General features: G+C 45.9%; 5 protein-coding genes across 5 annotated transcripts; 4 read left to right on the forward strand and 1 right to left on the reverse strand.

Moving 5' to 3' along the window:
* Positions 1-3,779: 3,779 nt before the first annotated feature.
* Positions 3,780-4,699, reverse strand: F5891DRAFT_1202562 (uncharacterized protein; the record flags this gene model as incomplete). The annotated part of the gene is made up of 5 exons (XM_041368938.1): positions 3,780-4,002; positions 4,052-4,293; positions 4,343-4,354; positions 4,399-4,445; positions 4,498-4,699. The coding sequence occupies 5 exons, from the start codon at positions 4,697-4,699 to the stop codon at positions 3,780-3,782; spliced, it is 726 nt and encodes a 241-aa protein (XP_041216277.1).
* Positions 4,700-7,396: 2,697 nt separating this feature from the next.
* On the forward strand, positions 7,397-10,163 carry F5891DRAFT_1239331 (uncharacterized protein; the record flags this gene model as incomplete). Its single annotated transcript, XM_041369699.1, has 22 exons — positions 7,397-7,499; positions 7,545-7,600; positions 7,657-7,670; positions 7,719-7,747; positions 7,798-7,807; positions 7,858-7,917; positions 7,970-7,979; positions 8,037-8,054; positions 8,107-8,132; positions 8,184-8,209; positions 8,256-8,305; positions 8,354-8,378; positions 8,432-8,443; positions 8,490-8,505; positions 8,566-8,766; positions 8,816-8,875; positions 8,931-8,958; positions 9,005-9,062; positions 9,115-9,139; positions 9,193-9,310; positions 9,377-9,463; positions 9,960-10,163. The coding sequence occupies 22 exons, from the start codon at positions 7,397-7,399 to the stop codon at positions 10,161-10,163; spliced, it is 1,236 nt and encodes a 411-aa protein (XP_041216278.1).
* Positions 10,164-12,791: 2,628 nt separating this feature from the next.
* F5891DRAFT_1239333 (uncharacterized protein) lies at positions 12,792-16,032 on the forward strand (the record flags this gene model as incomplete). The annotated part of the gene is made up of 11 exons (XM_041369700.1): positions 12,792-13,112; positions 13,133-13,209; positions 13,258-13,366; positions 13,421-13,614; positions 13,663-13,828; positions 13,883-14,031; positions 14,087-14,481; positions 14,533-14,709; positions 14,770-14,908; positions 14,962-15,617; positions 15,671-16,032. Exons 1-11 carry the CDS (start codon positions 13,050-13,052, stop codon positions 16,030-16,032), a joined length of 2,487 nt encoding a protein of 828 aa, XP_041216279.1. The 5' UTR covers positions 12,792-13,049.
* Positions 16,033-16,743: 711 nt separating this feature from the next.
* Positions 16,744-18,608, forward strand: F5891DRAFT_1089770 (uncharacterized protein). Its single transcript, XM_041363498.1, has 7 exons — positions 16,744-17,620; positions 17,677-17,718; positions 17,786-17,818; positions 17,888-17,920; positions 17,986-18,009; positions 18,064-18,170; positions 18,252-18,608. Exons 1-6 carry the CDS (start codon positions 16,823-16,825, stop codon positions 18,127-18,129), a joined length of 996 nt encoding a protein of 331 aa, XP_041216280.1. The 5' UTR covers positions 16,744-16,822; the 3' UTR covers positions 18,130-18,170; positions 18,252-18,608.
* An 88-nt stretch (positions 18,609-18,696) lies between these two features.
* F5891DRAFT_1158379 (uncharacterized protein) lies at positions 18,697-19,938 on the forward strand (the record flags this gene model as incomplete). Its single annotated transcript, XM_041365221.1, has 6 exons — positions 18,697-18,920; positions 19,034-19,143; positions 19,233-19,430; positions 19,521-19,658; positions 19,779-19,815; positions 19,867-19,938. Exons 1-6 carry the CDS (start codon positions 18,873-18,875, stop codon positions 19,936-19,938), a joined length of 603 nt encoding a protein of 200 aa, XP_041216281.1. The 5' UTR covers positions 18,697-18,872.
* Between the last annotated feature and the right edge of the window lie 1,998 nt (positions 19,939-21,936).

Below are 21,936 nucleotides of genomic sequence, written 5' to 3' on the forward strand. Positions count from 1 at the left end.
TCTTGCCAGGTCTATTGTTGTACTCGAGCACTTCCTCCAGATATTCTAGCGGCTTAACGCAAGTCATCATACTCGAGATCATTCACATCTTCAACCGCCAGGCAGAGATCGTCAAGCTGAGTACGTATCTCTCTGTTCTCGACCTGTTATATATGTTCAATGTTTACCGTGTAGTCCGCACACTTCTTAACTGCTTCAACTCCACCATTTTCCATTTTTTTAATTTTTATTGTAGCTCGCAATTGCGCAGTGACACTTGCAACCCACTTACTTCCCTGGGTTCGCATTCTCTTGGCTCTGCCTTGTTTCACATCGACTCTTCATGCCAAAATTGCTACTATCCGACACCCGCGAGGTGAGATTTGCCCTTCAATTTTGGAGGAACTTCTTTTGACTTTTTCCCGTCAGTGCTGGTCTGCGTTCCACAAGCTCCTTCTTTTCTCCTTCAAGTTTCTGGCTCAATGCTAATCTCCAACTCACATCTCGTAATTTTTATTGCGGCTCCCTCTGACTCCTCCCCGTCCTTCTTCATGATTTCCCGGAGTTCCTTAGCGAGTACTACTTTAGTCTCTGCGATGCCATTCCTCCGCGTTGCATCCAGCTTCGCAACATCATCCTCAGCGCATTCCCTATGTCTATCATCCTTCCTGACCCTCATCTACGCAAATTTGACTCGATTCCCGAAATGGGACCGATACCACCCGTTCTATCAGACTTTGCTTCATGTCTCAAAAGCGCTGACCTCTGCAACAACCTCTATCAATACCTCCTTAATTGTGGAACCCCTTCATTCCTCACAACACTCAAAAATCGCTTGAGCCTGCCCGACGTGCCAGAGGGTTCATCCGAGTTGTACAACCTGTCACTAATACATTCCCTATAACCAGGTTGGGTGCGCGGATGTGACTTCCGCGTGAGGGCCTATCTGATAGCTAGGTTCATACCCGAGCGTCACATGTCGAAAGTCGCCGTCGAAGAGCCGTCAACACACGGCCCTGCCAGTGATGACATTCCATTGTTTTTGGATTTGGAAGGCGTATTTGGTATGAAGTTTAGAGTTTTGCGAATAGACAGGTTTGCCTCACCTTTCAGCAGTATTGGACGACATGTTGCCGATGCTTCTCCATTCACCGCAGTTGTGAATATTCCGACTGTTTTCCGGTTGGAACGTGCGCCAGGATGGAATGTCGGGCCTGATGCTGAAGGAGTGAAATGGACTGGAGGCTTGACGACGCGAATCATCTTCAAGAATCCCTGTATTTTATCTGATGCAGCCGATGCAGGCACCATGTATTCCCGTGTATACTCACCCCTCGCCACACGAAGGAAAGGGTATCGCAGTTGATAAAAATGCAATCCTAAGAGCTGTGCGGATATGGTTCTGGGGTGAAACCATGTATTACCTTTGTTTTAGTGTCGTCTTTCGTTATCCGTCAGCATATTCAAGTTTGCTCCAGATTTATTATGCGACATGGGAAGAGGCCTGCCACCTGCCCAATAGAGGTTAAATGTAAGGCGAGTCCATTGCATCCTGTGCACACAAGGATCTTGGAAGTCTGTTGGATGGAGAAGTGATATTGCAGTAAGCTATATACATGCGTTCGAAGGAGTAACGTGGTGATAGGCTGGAGTAGCTGCTAGATACAAAAAACAACGGTATTCATGCAGGATAGACAGTCACATTCGAGCACTGGAAAGCACGGACTGCTCGACTTGATGCAATGGGATACATTCTGGAAGCTGCAAAGACAAGAGTCGGACGCATGTATGCACTGCAGATGTACATACTGTTGAGGACAGCGGGTATGACAATATGGGTGAGTGCATTACGGTGATGGAGGCGTGGGCACGAACAGCCTTAGATGTCCTGGGCATCTATTGAAACGAGGCAAGCAGTGAAGCACCATAAAACGCACCATACATTCTCTGCAGCTTAGAGAAAGACATAATCCCTCCAAAGTTTAGCCTCGCCCGTATTCCATACCATCAACATCCAGTAAAATGCCGGAGCCCATTACGATCACTACTCCCTGTGAAGATAATTTTCGAGCGGGAGCTTCAGGACACGCTAGACAGGTACGATCTCAGTATTCGGTTCACGAATCTCTTTATTGACAAGTGTTTTTACCTAGACAGGTACACTACGTTAAACATTAGCGTTCGTACTCAAACGTTACACTAGAACACTCACATCTCAGTATTCGGTTCACGAATCTGAGATGCTTCAACGACGACTGGCTGCTTTTATATGGTGAGTGCGCCAGCAGGTCTTTTTTTGATGAAAACTTATACTAAACGAACGAAAAGATTGCCGACGTTGACACGTCGTCGACATTCTCCGTTTGGTGGCGCTCGCACCTCAAGTCCCTTCATCCTTCGGCCATAGTGCCATTCTCCCCTTCGGCTCTTCCTCTCTCGGTCTTTCCGTCCTCGGCTTCATCGGCTCTCAACACTCCCCTGCGATGGTTAAAAGGCCATGAAGGACGCATAACCTAGGGTGTGACATGGGTGGACGTTACCCGGATACCCACCCGGGTACCACCCGCGGACGGAATGTGGGACGGATGGTACGGATGGTGGGTAGCGTGGATGGTTCCATCCGCACGGGTACAGGTCGGAGGACTTGCTAAACGGGTGTATCCGCAGGTATCCGCGGGTAGTCAGTACTCAATATTTTTCGGCCGAGTCAAACTCACAACTTGTTACCGAACTCCCACCCAATGTCAAAATCAGATTTGTTGTTATCAGAGCTATCAAAATGTGATATTACTTCTAAGTTTTCAATGTTCAAAACTCGATGTGCAAAATGACCAGTCCAATTCCATTCCTCGTCCTCAATCAGTTTTTTTCCCCATACTGTGAACCTTATCGCAAAGGTACGTTTGATTCATCTTTGCATGTATTATATTAATTTTTCATAACCAGGCTTCTCTTTCTTTCTTCTACCGTCAGCCACAGCGGAAACGACAAGTGAAGGTCGCAAAACGAGGCCGTAAATGTCCCTCTGACAACAATGACATCATAACTCTTGAAGATGGTTTGGAAAATGCCGAGCTCACCCCTCTAGAGCAAGAACTCCTCGACGAGGAGTGTGGTGGCCCTGCAAACTCTGAAGACTCAGCTGAAACAGCCACATCATCAACAGTTTCGGACGACGTTGATGAAGCAAAGTAGTAGTGATCTAATGCTCCATAGCTTCCTCAGTTGATGCCGAACGTGCTTTCTCTGGTGGCCGTCTACAGGTGAATCATCTTCAACACGATATCAGCTCCCAGACCTTCAAGCGCAGGTTGCTGTTGGATCGTGGTTCAACACGCCTCTTATGCCGGATCTCAGTGTCGCTACGAATATCATGCGGCAGAAGATGGCAAAGGGCAAGGAAAAAGAATCAGGCAGGCTGGTATCAGCAAAATCGACTGTGATTGATATTATGTAGTACTACCCATGTCGTATTCTACGATTCATAATGTGTCACCCGCGGGTGACCCATACCATCTGCGGACCCACCCGTGGATCCACCCGCACCCGTGGTACTCTCACCCGCACGGGTGCGGGTAGGCTTCTGAAGTTCCATCCACCCGCGGATTGGGTACGGGTGCCACCCGGGTCCACCCATGTCACACCCTAGCATAACCGCAGTCGCAGTTTTCCTTGATAAACGTTGGAGACATCGCGTCAAGAACTTGGAACGCATATTCGAACTCTCCATTTGCCATGCATTCAATGCAGCTGTTCACACTTGCCTCCGCGCACATGCGGAAGAAGAATAAAGAAATATCTTAGACCTTCAAAATTTCCTGCTTTGTGAGCTGGGAGATGAAGGGGACGAAAGCCTTCTCAGGAGAGTGAGACCTCTGGAAGATGGAACCCCATTGTTGGAACCAGTTAAACAACTTTTCCCTGAGCTGCTCGGTTTCTGGCTTGACCGAAGGCTGGCAGACTACCATGCCCTCCATTGTGGGTCTGCGAACGACTCGAAGGTCATCCAGGAGACGATTCACCCTAGTAGATTTGTTAATACACGAGCCCAGTAAATTTGGTTACAACGCACTCTTCATTAGCATCACCAGCTTGTGCCAACTGTCCAAGAACTTCAATAGAGTATGTGAACTGACTCTGAGAAGCAATCAGGGGGTCACTTGATAGACATTCGCGAATGAGACCTGCTGCGAAGTTTTGCAAACTGGGGTGAGGATCAGTAAACAAATTCATCGCTAGCTGTTGATCTTGAAGCGAAGTGCTGATAAGACCGCTGCATAGCAGTGTCGCAGTAACAGGGATGTTAAGTTTGCGCTGAAGCAATGTAAGCGCTGCGTATACAATAGAGGAACCTAGCACTAACCTCAGATGTGTGCTATGAACATTATTGTGCACCCAACCACTGGAAGGACAAAAAACCAAGGGAACAGCGAATGAAATGGGGCTGTAGACCAAACGAAACGAAACTGGGACAAAACAAGAACCACATGAAAGGGATAGACAAACGGAAACACACACCTCTGACTAACACATTGTGATGATCGAACACAATGGAAGCAGGGACGAGCGAGAAGAGGATCATGACAACGAGACCAAGGGGGTAACAGTCTGCATACAATATTGATGTCATTGGTGTTGACGTAGGAGGTATTGTGAGATGCAACGCAAATCCCCCATACAAGAAGCAGACGTGAAGTAGGCCAAGAATTACGGAGGTCATAAGTGTATATGAATATCACATCTGATGTCTGCCAAGACAAAATTATCACTGTATGGTAGGTATTGTAGGAAGCTCCGTTAGATTGTAGCCAAGTTGTTCTCGTTCGCGGATGGACTTTCGAGCATTGAGCCTGACCACCAATTTACTGCCTTAGTGAGCTTCGCATACGGAAACAATTTCACTCACACTGCCATCATCGAGTTCACATAGGCTATGACAAGAGTTTTAGTGCATTCATAGCACAAAGGAAACGTACTGACATTTCCCTATCACCGCTCCGGGTGCAGCGGTATAGAACTGTCCAATAAGACCGTCTTGAAACATATACTGAAACAGTCTTGATCCCTCATCTTGCAAGCAAGGACAACAATCACTTACGACCACAGTTACGGTGATTGCAACAATGCTAGGCACTATGTGAAATGGAATATATGCAGGTATGGAAGATTGCACATACCACGAAAATAAACCCATGTTGATAAAAATCCACATCATATCATTGATATAATTTCTTGACTTTCTCCTTCTGTCATAGAATCCTAGATGAGTCAGACAACAAGCAAAGCAGAGAGACCACCCACCGAACATTGCCTGTTCGTGCTGGTCGCATGTATAACCATATGGATCCTGTGATTACAGAATCACATAATGCACTGATGAATGCCGCTATTGGTGACCACTGATTCAAGGTATGTACTCGTTAGACTTATTCAAAACTATACTGTGACTGGGCGGACCTTCGTGCTGAACATGACTTCAGGGCTTCTTGTATATACTCTTTGGCACCTAAGTGAGAGACCGTATAAGTACAATGATCAAATCAGGAACTCACACCAAACCACTGGCGACTAGAAATCAGAACAACATCATGTCAGAATAGTGACACCAGAATTAAAAGATTGATGTAACTCATGCCACAAACTATAGTTTCCAAACGTCAGATAGTGACACAATAGCTCAAAAGAGCTCACCGAATGTTGTAGTAGTAAGCATGCACTGATGATCTGTGTTATAACTCTTCACGAAAGAAATGATGAAAACGTAATCTCACAACTATGCCTGTGATCCAGTGATTGTTGCCCGTAACTAACAGAGTGCATTGAGACCCTTACTCTGGCAAATCCTAAAGGACTCACTTATCCACACCCTGTACGCATAAAAACTGTGTTGTTAAAAAAAATAAGTATTGTCCTTAGTGCCAGCGACTGGGAGACACATACCACTGAACAAAGAAAACGATGAAATACTGATAACTTGTTACTAGACTTCATGGACGACCAAACATGGAGGACTTACTGACATAAACATTCCCAGCTTTGTGGTCGATGATGATTGCAAAGTACACTATGATAACACAAATGTACTTGCCAGCGTCTGCCTATTTTCCAGATAAGCCTGTGTAGGATCTAGGAATAAGTCTATCGACTTACCAGGGGAGTCTAGTGGTGCACTCGAGGGATGTGCTACGTCGACACAATATGAGGATAGACCAATATATCCCTATCATTGCACATTGGTGAACTGTTTCAAAAAGACTGACATCGTCATGATATTAGCATGCATTCAAGATCGGGCAGGACACACACAAGACTGTTGTTATCTAGTCATGAAAAATGACATTGCTGATTTTTTTATTAAAATAAAAAGTAGTGCTCACGAATAACTTGAGTGTTTTTGAATCTCGTGGAAAAGATCGCAGGTAGAACATATACTGCCCAAAGGATATCCCATAGAGCCTTTACAATTCTGCAGGTCAATATTGGATACAGCATGAGTGACGCGAGTCAATACACTGTAGCTATGATGCATCCTTGGCCTATAGTCAGCTGCAAGGTAAAGTGAATCACCAGAATGCTCACCAATGAACCCTGGCCCCCACATAATCTGAATGGAGTTAGGCACCATGGGACACGAAGGGAAAACACGATATATATTAAAGAAAGTGAGTGAGCTGAAGTTGACACTGGATCTGCGAGACTCTCACGTCTTTATATTCATGGATCTTCTTTGTGTGCTCAGGCTTGACACTGCGGCAATCATGACACCATAAATACTCGGAGCTTTATCCGGGTCCGTCTCCTCTCTATTAGTCAAAATTTAAATGAGAAACAAAGACTAGCTTTGCTCGAAATGAGCAACTCGTTCCAAAATCAAATTATGTAATCAAACATGAACAATCTATTGTAAGAAGCAGACAACAAGTCTGAAATGGAACACTTGCGTTCAGCCTGAGGGTGGGCCAATTTACTCACTAGAACTCTGCGTGGGAACTGCGGGGGCAATGGGATACCGTCGGGAAATTTTGTCAATTCAATCCAAGCAGGCAGACAATTTCCGAGTCGGCAGGAATCGTGCAGGGTCGGAATGAGCTATACAGTATTCATATTATTTATTTATGATTTGTGTTCCAAATTTCATCCATCTGGTTGGAGTTGGTTATATTTGGCAGGCGATGCAGAGTTTGAAATTTGCTGCATGCTGGCCGTGGGCCGCGTTGCTTGTAGTTGCATATCGTAGCTGTTAAAAAGTCAGAAATTTAAAAATGAGATATGCTTACATAATACTTCCACTTGGCAATTGAACCATTTGCCTAGTAATTATGTGAATGTAATTGAGCTTCACATTATAAGCACCGCGTCGAAATAATGATCTGCTCATTCATCCATATTTCTTAATCCTTCTTCTCTCTTTGATACGATGAGTGACCCCAGCTCCCCCTCTCCTGCTGAAGTAGAGAATCTCATTATTATTTTCATGGGTTTTGTGTTTGCGACATTCCTATACGGCTTGACCTTCTTTCGTGAGTATTTTATTGTCTCATCAAATTTCTCTCATACCGTTGCAGAGATGTACATATATTTTTCTCGGTACTCGAATGATTATGCATGGACAAAACTCTTGGTATAGGTTTCTTCCCTATTGTCGAGTACACGTTTGACATTCCCATTTTCTCGCAGGTTGGGGCACTATTGTAATGTATTCCAGCTTTAAACTCGAACTGTGCCTCACACATATCCAGTGTCCTCGATACCACTTCAACTAGCCTAGGTATGATCACTTTCAGATGTGTTGTCTGCCTTCCTGACTTAGATTCATAGTATCTGACATGTATGGGCGTCATCTCCATTTCAACTCCAATCTCTAACGCATCTGAACAGACCATACCACTACCTGATAACGATGTTCGACGTGTCCATAGAGGTCCTATATCCAACGCCGTAAGTGTCACTTTGTGAAATGTGTTGCAGAGCTTCATAACCATGCTTTTAGAGCTTTTTGCGTAAGTAAATTTGGTGCAGGCATGTCTTAGCTGCTTATCACTGCCTGCCGTATCAAGATACAATATATTTTTTCGGTGAGTATATACTTAGCAGTGGCTTTCAGCGTGCTTCATAGCATTACTCTAGGCCATTCTCACTCTGATCACGCAGTCGTAAGGCAACGATCACAGATATGATATGTGACATTTCTTACTCCTTCTTAGATTTTTCGCTAGTCGACTTCATACTGGTGAGCCAAGTTTTTTTGCGAGTTTCATTATCTCATTGCTCAATAGTTTGTGGTAGCTTTACGAATATCACTTCGAGATCCATCAGCCTGGTAGTGGTATGTTTTTGTAATCGAATCCAGTCAATTCCACTGACCATGCCGTAGCTCCTTTGTGCCTTCATTTCCTTCGGTCAGTATCATTTCCCGCATGTGTGAACCTTACCTGACGTGGATTTTGAGTAGTTTTCGGTTTGAGTCAGTATGTATGATATTCCATTGAATCTTATTGACAGAAGTACAGTTTCAGTAGGACAATTGTAAGCCAATATTCTAAGAGTGATCTTGGATGCCGTCGCTGATTCTCATTCATTTCTTAGCTTCCAGCATGGGCAGTTATCCACATTCGCTTTACCTTCTATGCCAGTGAGGGTTTTTGTTGATTCAGAGATTTCTCACCCAGAATTGCAGATTATCGCTGGCATCAGCCAAGGATTTGCAGCAGTCGCAAACATCATCATTTTTATTATGATGTATTGGTCATTGTGTCCAGCACATTATCTGGACATGCTCCAGTCAGTGTTTCATATTATGAAACACAAACAACTGCTGACTCATTGTTGTCTTCAGGCCCGAGGGTGTGCTTGAAAACCTTGCGGTGTTGTTTGTCAGCCGTGGCCTGGGGCTCACGTAGGTTTACTCTGTGTCGGGTTTTTTGCAGCCTAACCATGTTTCTATTGGTCAGCATCATTCAGCTGGTGTATCTAGGCACAGTGCGTGGATACTTCATAAGCATAACTTTATAATTCATCTGTATAGTTTGTTGCTTCACCGGGAAAACCATACTGGATAGCAGTCCAGATGGTTACACCCAGGAGTGAGTTTTTATCACCCACTTACCTCGCACACAGGCTCATGACAAGTCATAGTTTACGTCAATATTGTCTTGGGTCTGTAAGCCATTTACTTTACGCCTCATCAAACACCGTGTTCCTATTTTTTATCAGCTTGAATGCTCGAGAAGTCAAACACGGTGTCGGTCTCAACGAGGAAGACACCTTGTCTGGTCGACACAATTCCCAAAATGATGTACCAGGCACGCTCCGCTTCCTCAACAGAAAGGCAGTGAGTCACGGCTTAAGACCCAGTCATCCGACACTGACATCAAGCTAATGTATTATTAGACACAAGAGTCATCAAGCTTTTTGCAACGGGGAGAACAGCAGGGGTAGCGAAATCGAGGAAGCAAGCAAATCTTATGCAAGTGACCAGAAATTGGTATGTTCATGTCATATGGCGTTGAAGATGTTCCCCAATCTCATGGACTTATGTAGGGATCCAGTCGTTCTCATTGCAGCGAACAATACTTATCATAAATATCATTGTACTAATTGTCGCTGTCGTCCGTTCGTTCCGCACCTGCTTTCGCCCTTAATTGTATCATATTGCTGTCGGTGCTACAGTCGACAGTGACCACTCAGTCCAATATATACATATCCACCGCAATCCCCAATTTCTGCATACAGTCATGTACCGACTTCGTCCATTCATTCCTACTTTGTTTTTAATTCAATTATCTGACCTCCGTTACCCTCCAGCTCTCACTCATGATCAACCTCACTTCTTCCTCTTCCTCGCACGCCCTTTGTAGACTCAATGACTCCACCGCCACCTTACCCTCCATTAGAGAATACCTGGGAATCGCCTAAAACTATGGCTGGCTCGGGAATACCCAGAACCAGGCGATACTCTCAACTACTGAATTCTTCCACAGAATCTCGCACAAATTGAGATGCAATTTGGTTTTGCACTACCGCAGGCGGTAAGGGAGTTATATCTTGTCGTGGATGGATATGAAGCAGAATCATCAGCGGGGTGCTCAGATGGTCTCTTCTTTGGCCTCCTCGAAGCTGTCTTTGAAGAATGGCGGTTTTGGCGTGAAGTCGATGATGACCCTCAGATGGGATTCCGAGCCTAGGAGAAGAATAGAGTTTTTCAGGCGGCATGGTATGTTAATTTTCGCTATTCTTACACCGCCCATCACTCTGGTTTTCTAAGAACCGAGACCTGCTTTCATCGATCATCTTCCATTCACTGCCTTCCTTACTTTCATTCTTGCCGTGCGTTGATGCCTGCCATCGCATGCCCAGTACCTACCGCTACCTCACAACAGCAAACACGATCCACCAACACCTACTACCAGCTATCACGGCTGCCCGGCCCTGCCGTTCACGCCCTGTACGATTACCCTCACAATATAATATATTTGCCTCTTCATCACCCTACACCCTACAACAGTGGACCTTGGCACCAATCTCCGATCTTCAGCATATATGAATGTGTGCAATAGAGTCTCGGTCGAGACCAACCGCTCCCCACAATCACATCCATTCTCAGCACTCCGGCAGCTTTGGACCTTCCCATTGCCTTCCATGCTCGACCCACTACCTCCTGCAGCTTCCTACACCTTCCACTGCCCCCTGCGACTTTTTCATGACCTAGTACACGGAGTCCAGATTTTTCTTGGTGAACTAACATATTTAAGGGCCATAATGGTAGGACTACAAATGTATTACTACAGAGATAGCCATACCATGGCAAAAAATGCCATGAAAGTCATGCAGATTGACGATATGTACACTATCGCCGCACAATGAAAACCGTATCCTTCTCCTTCGATGGACCCCTTTTAGGCGCTTTACAATTATATGGAGACCGGACAGCCATCTTGTTAGTTCCGCCTTTTCTATGGGTGCTCCTTGCAATACAAGTTACGGGGATACAGAGTGAACCTAACAGCAACCTGACAGTGCTACAAACACCAGTTAGGAGTCGCATGGAAACAGTCAGTGACGTATGGCGGATAGAGACTGTACGAACAACGTATGGTGGTGTCTTAATACGTTGTCGTGTGAACGCTTGAAGTACCATCGAAGAATCGCTCTGCATGTGTTAAAGAACTAATTCATCCTAGTCTAAATCAGTTGCCTTCTACAACCATGCAGACGGGGATAGGATATCAAGATACTAGGGCTGTGACGGTGCTGATCAGTGATACGAGATATTAAAGGGCGAACATACTGGGTCAGGTATATCAGACAACTGGTCCCACGTCGGTCCTATACTTCGCTTCCGAGTTGGACAAGATTCTCAAACGTGGAGCAACGCGAAGAATCGGCCTAGTAATGAGTCGTACATCCTGTACTGCAGAAAAAGAATGAGAGTTGATATAGTGTTAGGCAGCGCAGAGGATTTCCCCTGTGTTTCCCTTTATATCACTCTGAACAAAGTTAAATACACCTGGGCCAAGCAAAAACAAAGCGACATACCATTAACGGTGATTGGAACGTTTATGCGAACCTAGAGCTTTTAATCCGCATGAACCCTGCTGTTATACAAGAGACCTGCGCAAACAAGCACCGATGACGTAGTCGGTCGTTTCGTACGGAAGTTGGTATGAATAATGCAGGCGAGATTTTGTATACAAGTCTTTTGTGTATCATAGATGCTGAGTCAAAGTGCAAGTGCGAGGAAAGAGAACTGAATTAGAAAAGCAAACAAATGCATGTTGAGATGCTCACAATCACTAGAGAGTAGCGAGATTTTCGCCTCAACGAGATCGCATGAGATTTGGATGAATCGAACCATCAAATTGTGTGACCAGTGTTCCATAGTCGTCAAGTGTAAGGTGTCGATGATGTACTCGACAAGGGTGCAATTCAAGGCAAACATCGATTTCGCCTGTACATGTAGTATGTGTGTGCATTGGCAACGGCTCATGCTGTCAAAATCCTCATTAGCAGTGATAATACTGGCGGAAACGTTGCACACCTTTCAACCAGAAGGCGCATCCTCTGGAATAGTAAAATGAGCCTTTTGTATCGGGAAGATCTGCGATGAAGGAAAGCTATGTCGAAGGAATGAGCATGGAGATCGCACGATGGATTTTGGACAATATTTAGCGCAACTTGAAAGCTTGATAGAATTCCAGGAGAGCATCAACGTTAACTGACATAATTACAGAATCTCGTGAACGACACCTGATCACCCTGTGGGAATAACAATGAAGGGTCGACCCGAATCGTCACTAGTCTTTCTTCTATCAGTTTTGCCCAGGACAAATGTTATCGACAGATTGCTTGCGCTTGTACAAAAGATAAGTACTAAGTCCTTGAATCTCGATTGGGAGCTACCGACAAGCATCTGAGTACTGTTCAGGATAGAAGACTACTTAACCACGGTTGATCATTGTAAGTACCGTGACGTCCCCCGGGCACGACCTGTCTCGCAAACTTTGCATGTGGACGTCTTGTTTCGGGGGATGAGAGGTAAGTTTCTCTATCTCACTTCAACCAGAGTGTTTAAGGTGCATTGCGTTCCCTAGGAAAATTTGGATATCTCAGCTCTCGAGTCTTCCCCTTGGCATGAGTCATAAAATGACCATCACCACTTTAAGGCCCAAGAGCAGACACATAACCAGTAGTAGGCGACCCTATCGTCTTCATTCGCTTATTCCACCCTAGCAATTATTGCTGCAATATTTTTGGGATCCCGGCTAATGCTAGATTTCATCTTCTTGACCAGCACGAAGCGCTTCAGAATCCATCACAGTTTTCTCTCTCTCTGGGAGGTGCCGTGAAGTGGCATTCTCCACCTTCACGTCATGCGCGTGACAAAGTGATACTCATTGGTTTACCTCATTTGCCACCGCGAGATGCTGATTCTCTGACATTAGGCACGCCATGATATGAGAACCTACGACCTTGTTCTCAAGCTTCTATTAGCGGCCGCTGTAGAAGGCATACATTTTACCCTGTATAGAAGATTCATTCAGTCAGTTTGACACTTCAGGGAAGATAAGAGGATGGTGATAAATACGTGTACTTTGCACTTTTGTGCTTGGAGTCTACGACCTATCTTTCCGTTTGTGCGTTTGTAGGCCTGTAGACCAGCAAGACATATGGCATAGACTTCTGTGGATGTGAGACCGCACAGATTCGCTACAAGCAACTTCTACGAGCTTGGTGGTTTCCAGCTACCACAACTGACCCTTGAACAGCGGCGACCTTCAGTGTCCTGGAATTATTCCATTTACTCTCCTTCGAATCGAAAGTGTCTGCGTATGAATTCTATCACAGTTTAGCGAGGCGTTCGGACAACACGGGAATCTCACCAATCAAGGTACAGTAACATGTGAAGCTCCCTCCATTAAATCCGACTGATTCGCCCTTTCAGGATCGTTACTCGGTGTTCATGCGAATGATGCGAGAATGGCGTCACCTATTGCAACTTATGCACACTGGCCGTGGCCATGATCCCAATGGTATTGAAGCCACGCCAGATGGCGGGTGTGTTGTACAATGTCCGACATGTCCACATCCAGGAATCAATATTCCTGACGGATGGGAGAATTCGCCACCTGACATTAGGTAAGTAGCATCCTGCGCAAGCTCGCTATAGTACTAATTTTAAAACAGGTGGCGCTATGTGTTGTTCCTCGCGATTGATGCAAACTTCCGGCTTAAGCGCAAGGCTATATCTAGTGATGATCGCGACCCGAGTCTCAATTCAGGAAGGGCTTATTTCGTGGAAGAACATGCTTACAAACAGTTCCTGTCTGAACGCAGTACAGAACGGCAAGAGGTACGTATCCTAGAGGTTCGTCCCGATTTGTGGCATGATCTAAGTTTGGGACAGAGAAGCACCTGTGTGGGTCACAACGCAGTGAATACCGCAGACACAAAGACATCTCGAGGACTTGCAGCAACGGGAGTTGGATCTGTTGTATGCGCTCGTCATGAGATGAGGCTTCCCAATAGTGTAGGTGACCTGCAGAAGGGAGAAAAGTGAGAGATTGTATACTCTTCAAGGCAGCGTGATACTATACTAACTACTGGACAGATATATAAACATGGATTACCTTGTCTTTTTGGTCCTCGTCAGCTTTGGCCTGGCTGTATTTAACTTGTCTTACGACATCGCCTGTCAGTGGCATAAGAAACTCTGGTCTTGCAATAGCATGATGCCCCAGCGACTGCAGTTCGACCACGAAAATAAGATTGTTCGCTTTTTTGTTCCCAAATTCCACCTCAAAGCTCACATCCAGTCTTGCCAAACAACTTTCTCGTTTAACTTCTCCAAATGGGTGGGTCGGACGGACGGAGAGGCACCCGAATGTGGTTGGGCAGATATTAATCGTGCTGCAACTAGTACAAGGGAGATGGGGCTGGGTAACCGTTGTGACACGCTCGACGATCACTTTGGTGATTGGAACTGGAAAAAAATATCAATGTTGGGTGCGTTGACTTGTTCTCTTTCGTTGAATTTCATTAAGGTGTTTTTAATAGGGCGGACTTTACTGCACAAACTCAAGGAGGCTGCTGCAGCCGCCCGAGCCCACCGTGAAGAACTTGCAGAACTTGAAGGTGCAATCGATGCATCAACATTAGCATTGTGGCAGGCTGATGTAGAGGCATGGGAGGAAGACGATACCAAACCAAACCCTTTCGAAAGTCGAGTTGTTTGTGTGTCAGTTTCTTGTTTTCTGTGTTTTGATATTGATGAATTGTCTGTCGTGATTCTAGCAATGACTCAAGCCATGGTTCGCTTGGAATTTGCGGAATGTGAAAGACGTGACTTACAAGATGGAATTGATGTGTCCCTTCATGCTGAGATTTCACCCAGCATGCTCATAGCAAATGGACTCAAACTCGAAGACCAGCAGTACGTCTTTGGAACTCGCTTGTTTTTCTTTGTCACTAAATGATTTATTGCAGGCGGCGGATACGTGCAGACAGGAAAACATTAAGTCAAAATCCTACTGATAACCAGAAGGCAAAACTTCAAATGTGTTCGAACACGCTCCAGCGCAAACTCGATGCCTGGGCTCAAGTTCAAATATTGTATATGCCCACAGTTGCTTCTCTTCGTATCCGCGCCCAGCGCGATGACATCCCCCAGGACGAAATGCCCGAGGACTTTATTCTTTTCCTTCCATCACAGCTCAACGCCATAACTCCCTGTGATCTCTTGCTGTGCCAAATCGAGTGGCAGCTTCAATACGCACAGGCTGATGATGCTCTGAACGATGTTCATCAGAATGTCCGCCTGCATGCTCATCTCAATACCTTCAAGACTCTACACATCCGTGGCCAGCGAGCCAGTACCCATGCACGCAGTGCTCTTGACCTCGCAGAGGCGAAAAAATGTGGCAGCCGACTCAAATATGAAGCTGCTCGTGTGGCGCTTGATAACCTTGGAGACCGGCTAGGTATGGTAGGTTGGAGAGATACATTTCGGCTGTTAAATGTAGCGGATATGAGACCTATGGGTGATGCAGGGTCTGCAGGGCAATCAGAGGGAAGACGTGACATCCCGTGGATATGGAAGGCACCTGGTGTCTTGCACAACAATGACGCGGGTCTTCAAGATTGTAAGTTGCTCCTTGCATTATCGTCAGAATGTCTCTAATCATGGGACTGTCAGGTTTACGGGTCGAATGGTGCAAGGCCAGAGCGCGAGCATCCCGATGGTCAGAAGAGTTTGCTTTGCTGATTGAAGAGATGCAAAGAGTACTGGCATTTTTCCGCTGGGAAATGGCTCAATGGAACGGACGAGGTACTGCGAGGTCGTTTACTAAGGATGCTGACCGAGAAGGGAGCTTTGCTTATGCACAGCGCCAAATATCTGTTCAGGAGGGTCTGGTAATACGTTTCTCGACGCTTTGGAGGGATGCTCTCTCCGCCGTCGTCTCCGAGCTTGACCCGGTCCCTGAAATCAACACTGAAATGGCCGACGATCAAATGCCATCATTGGAAGGTCCTCCTTTAGAGGGTGATGATGAGTAGTATGATTACATTTTGTTATTTGATGAGCAATCAATCGATACATCTGATGTGCATCTTCGAAGAAGCCAGCATGTGAACCCTGTGTGACAAACTCGAAGTACTAGGGGAAGAAGGGCCTTAATGTATGACTTAATGTATGACTCGAAGTACTGGGGGGACAAGGGCCTTAATGTATGACTTAATGCATGACTCAAAGTACTGGGGGAACAAGGGTCTTAATGTATGACTTAATGCATGACTCGAAGTACTGGGGGGACAAGGGTCTTAATGTATGACCCAAAGTACTGGGCCTTGTTATGGCAATGGTTCATGTATGAGACTTTTCGTTGTGCTACAGTATATAATGTATGAGTATTACAAGAACAGGTGCTTGCACTGCCAGCATGTCCCTTTTGTCCCGTTGTCCATCACCCTGTCACTCATTCGTTCGCTACTCTCCTCTGCTCGTCGTTATCTGGTCATGCTTGTCACCACATATTAGAAGTGATTTTGCCGCAGGATTTGGGGACAGGGCTGCTCAGGATGATCCGTACCCCTGGCTTGTTGAAAACCGGTACCTTAAGATACCTATGACATATGTCGCCAAAGCGCTGAGGTACCCGCATATGTATCAGATGGAGTTTGAATTTGAGCGCTGAGCGCAGACCGAGATAGGCCGCTGTAAGTACTAGTCCTGGCTATACCAATTCTCGATCGCTATCAAATGTACCAAGGAGGCACAGCTTTTGACTGATGACAAAGCAAATCTGATCACAGAATCGTGTCCAATGCCGGAGTGCCCAAACCCTTCATGTCTTTAAAACAAGGCCGCTCATTCACCAGCCGTTGGCTCGCTACACTCTTTCGTCCATTCATGTCAGAGCCTCCTCCTGATCTCATTTGTCTACGGTTCCAACTCCCGCAGAGTATCATTACGCCTACTATGTCAGTGAGAGAGTGGTCCTCATGGATGGCGAAATCAGTTGAAGATCTTGAAAATCGTTACCAGTCATGTCCTCTTAATCGAATCGAATATTGTAAATGTGCAGAAGGTGCCGAACACGAATTTCTTGTGTTCTATTTCCGACACTGGAGCAGCTCTTCAGCTGAGGCTGTAGTATGTGCGGATCGCACTGTCCACCCACGACAAAACTGTAGCTCCGCACAGTCAGAACTACTCTCTCCATCTTCATTTGAAACCAATGCACTTGACCATGTGTACCTTCTTGGTCCGCCTCGTAATGCAGCGTCATTCCTTAATGACAGATTCCCGCGATACAACACACTTTGTACTCTACGGTTCCTGGACCCTGCACCTTCAGCGCTTCAAATATCTGTTGTACTGTCTCTAGTACATCGACAAGCCCCCTCATATCACTTGTATGGAGAGCAGTGCTACTGGTTCTCGCACACCTCCTGGATGAGCTTGGCAAAAATTTTCCCCAATAATCAAGAATTGTGCAACAACCATAATGCACGCTGTCGCTACCGTGGGATCGCAGTAGGATTGTCAGATCAGGGTTTCAAGGCTGTAGTTGCGGCTTATGAGCTGGAGTGGCAGAACACGTTGGACATACTCCAGGGCGAAATACTCCGCCGGGCAGCTCCGGTGAGCTATTTTTTGCAAATATAATCTTTGTTTGTTCATGGTCTTGGTCTTTGCAGATTCGACGACTTGAAGAAGAAACTGAGCGTCTCCGAGCACAGGTAGGCTTTTCTCAACACACACACACACATCGTTTGTTGATAGAACTTGTCTGTGTCAATTTGACAGGAAGTCGAAAATGCCCACATTCGTGAAGCAATGGTGAGCTATTACTTATCAGCGAATATAGTCTTTGTTCGTTGATGGAACTTGTCTGTGCCAATCTAACAGGAAGTCGAAAATGCTCAACTTCGTGAAGCAATGGTGAGTTTTTACGTATTGGCGAATATGGTCTTCGTTGGTTGATGCCAGATGGTATGACTTTGCAGATGCAACGAGAGCACCAAGCACAGGTGAGCTATCGGCTTCGTTTGTTGATGATGCTCATCCGTACCAATTTGACACAGGCCGAAATCGAGGAACTTCGTGCAAAGCTACATACAGCTTTAGCGTGCAGAACAGCTGATATTTGATGTATTTGCACTAATACGACGAAGGGGCGAATGATGATGTTGTATGTGGTGTCACTGGACTGAGCCAACTTACTCAATTATACTCTCGTTACTGACGCTTACCACGTATTGGCTTCTCGCAGCAATATCTTGTCAATTAATACAAACGGAGGACTCTATGGCGATGAGAGTGTTTGTATCGTTGGACGAGAGTGGTGTTGAGCGCAGGTTGAGATCTGTTTGGATCGTGTATTCAGCGTTGGTGCGAAGGCGGCGCGGGAGGAAGGAGGTTACGAAGACTTGTACTGTTTGTGTTACAGCATGGTTGTGGAGGTGATGGTGTGCGTTTAATTATCAATGTATGTCAAGCTTACCTGTGTCATTATCCTCGTGTTCTAGTTGTCATCCCCATTTCATCGATGTTCAGAACCCAATTGCAAAGGCTATCGTTTGTCCTGAGTTCACACAAACAGACGCGGCCGATGTGTACAAATATTGGCTGGCACTAGTGTGAACCGTTAACATTTGTACTGATCATCATAGTCGTAAGGTGTCCTAAATATGACCTCGGAGCGGCGTGCATCAAGTATCATTTTACATTATGTAAGTATCACCTACCGTGACCAGCTTATATAACCACAGACAAGCCAACCACCTAGCACCTTAATATCTCAGACGTACGTAGTACTAAGTAAAGACCAGTTACGAGTCGTCCACCATAAAGTTATCATTCGTCCAGTCGTTTCCTCCATTTTCTATTCCTGATGTTCTCAGATGAGCTCAAGACGTTCCGTCGACTAGGATTCCGACACGTGCGTCCTAGCGTTTTTAATCACTCTGCAGAATACTGACTTTTCTTGTTTCATTTATGCCGACGTGTCCTTGATGTGACCCCATATGCTTCTATCATTCTCTATTCCTTCAGTTTCTGCTCCAAATTCTCAACTTCGCCTCTGTCATTACATCTGGCCTTATGCTATGGAAAGGCCTTGGCCTGATTCTGAACACAGAATCTCCAATTGTCGTTGTCCTCAGGTGTGTAGCATCCTCGCTCAATCAGGTATTCAACCTGAGACCTCCATTTCTCCCCACGCTAAACTGGATCCCGCATATTAGATTTACAGTGGCTCAATGGAACCGGCGTTTTACCGTGGCGATCTTCTTTTTCTTACCAACCCCCCAGGCCAACGCTACCATACAGGTGATATAACAGTATACAGGATCCCTGGCGCCGAAATAACCATCGTGCACCGCGTCTTGGAGACCCAGGATGTTTTCATCCCATTTGACAATTCTACGGAGAACCGCATCGTCAACAACAGGTGAGTATCTTCAGCATGCCGTACGTGGTTTGTTGTGGGGGGTCAAGTCGATGAAATCCGATGACTAGCTACAACTATACTCCGCCCCAGACTAGTCAAACTCAAACCACCTCCCGGGGAACATCAATTGATGCTCACGAAAGGCGACAACAATCATGTCGATGACATTGACCTCTACCGGGGCCTTGAATGGCTCGACCGAAGACACATCATTGGCAAAGCTCGCGGGTATGTGTTCTTCACATTTTTATCCTTCCTGTTTCGAGGCAAAACTTGCGCAGCCTGATACGTCTATTTCCCACTCAATCTTCTAACCACGCATCTACTTCACTCACACTTCATCCCCAGGTTTCTTCCGTACATTGGCTACGTGACGATTGCCATGGTAAGCATGCATATCTTGTTCATGCCCAATCAAGCTGATCATACTACATAGAATGATTTCCCGCAACTTAAATACGCACTTCTCGGAGGTCTCGGGCTCTTAGCTGTCATACAACGGGAGTAGAAATCCCTGAGGAGAGAGGGCCTTTACGCAGCAGATTCGTGTTGCTTATTTTATGTATGGTGACCGCGCGCGCGCGAAATAGCAACAGTCACCTTTAATTGGCGACGTTCAACATCATGATATCTGATTCCGCAAGGAGGTGACACTTCGAACACGCGTCTCCGCAGGTCAACGAATCTAACTCCAATATTGAAAGGTAAGTCACGACAGCACTTAGGAAATATTGGATGACGCGATGATATCACCAACGCAATTTGCACTTATGAATGTGCATGTTTGAATTTGCCTTGCTGCGTGGAATAGAAGCTAGTGCCGCCACAGCGGGGATCACATCATTTGGTCCGTTTTCCATCAGTGCACTTCACTGCCATCGCCATCATGAACCTTGCAATGCCAAGTCCATCTCAATCTCCATCAGACTTTGGTTTACTCACATCAAATTGTGTGCTTGATCAAACAATATTTGATTGATCAATGTGCGGTAAATTCGGTCCCAAAGATATACCAAGAAAATGTGGTCTCCGCGGATTCTCCAGATACTCCTCTCAACATTGAACAGACCTCGCCTTCAAACAATCCAACTTCAAAACATGAGTCCGGTTTCTGTCGCAGAGGACGCGCCCTCGCAGCACGCTCCCAAGAACATCCGTCATTTCTCGATATCAAATACCATGCATGCACTTACGACTTTTTTGGAGGTTCACCGTGACTCTGATCATGTTAGCTTGTTCTAGTTTGACAAGATAGATATACAATAAAGGCTCGTAAGGTAATAATTGATGTGATGAAAAGAGCGGACCGGGACTATAGCGGACCTCCCATGTATGATGACTATTCGTCCGTCCGCGGTTTTGCTCATTGCATTCCTTCTTATCTGTTCTACGTGTTACATTTATTGCAGATGCCAATACTGCGAAGCAAAGAGAGGCTATGCTCAAGCAGAAGAAACGAGAGATCCAAGAGGCAAAAGTCCGCGCGCAGAAAACAGCAAGTTTCTTGAAAGACGGCAGTGCAAACGCATGATTCTCCCTCACAGCAATCCTCAGATCCCTCATCGACTCCTTCGCAACCTCCTGGTAGCCAAAAGAGAGGTCTGCTGCTCATGACGACTGGGAATCGCAGAAGAGGCTCTTGGGTGAGTAAAATAACGCGATTGATAGTATTATGGCGATGACTGGACTGGAAGGAGTAAAGTCGCAAGTTAGGAGAAGCTAGACTTGATGAAACGTCAAGGAACACCTGCATTGCCCTCATGAGAAATCCAGGGACAGGTAGGAACCCTTCTTCGTGTGATTTTCTTATGCCAATTTAAAAATTTCTACAGGAAAAACGGTTGCAAGGCTATATGCCCAGTTTCTCAAATCAATACCAGTACTTCTAGGAAACACATTCAAGGAAACCACAAGAGCAGCCTGGCACATGATGGCGTCGGTGGTGCAAAGAAGCTCATCGAGGATGTTATGAAAGTCGGCGATGGTGCCATATTCATTGATGAGGCCTATCAGCAAGTTAGCGCATAGGGCGGGTCTAGTACCGATATTCTGGACTTCCTGTTAGCAGAGATGGAGAACCGCGTTGGAAGCCTTGTTTTCATCCTTGCCGGCTACAGCCGTCAGATCGAGAAATTCTTCAGTCATAATCCAAGTCTTCCGAGTCTTGTGCCGCATAGATTCACCTTCGAGGACTACGCCGACGAAGAGTTCCTTGATACGCTTACTGATATGGTGGAGAAACAGTATGAAGGCAGGATCCTATATAACATCTGATAAACAAGACGCAGTGTCCAATCAGCAACGAGTCAGCAAGGTGCGTCTGTCACATGGTAAGCCTGAGCTTACAGGTACATGAGAGTCACAGGTGTGGTCGCCGACCTGTGTGCTTCGTCTACTCAGCAATGAGGCTGTGCCACAGCAAACACGAGGACGTTGGATGAGACGGACCTTCCTTCATGGAGTCCACGCACCACTAACTACTGTCGTCGTTCATCTGTTCACAGGG

This window comes from Suillus fuscotomentosus (assembly GCF_016647785.1).
Source record: "Suillus fuscotomentosus strain FC203 chromosome Unknown F5891scaffold_401, whole genome shotgun sequence".
Classification (NCBI taxonomy): domain Eukaryota; kingdom Fungi; phylum Basidiomycota; class Agaricomycetes; order Boletales; family Suillaceae; genus Suillus; species Suillus fuscotomentosus.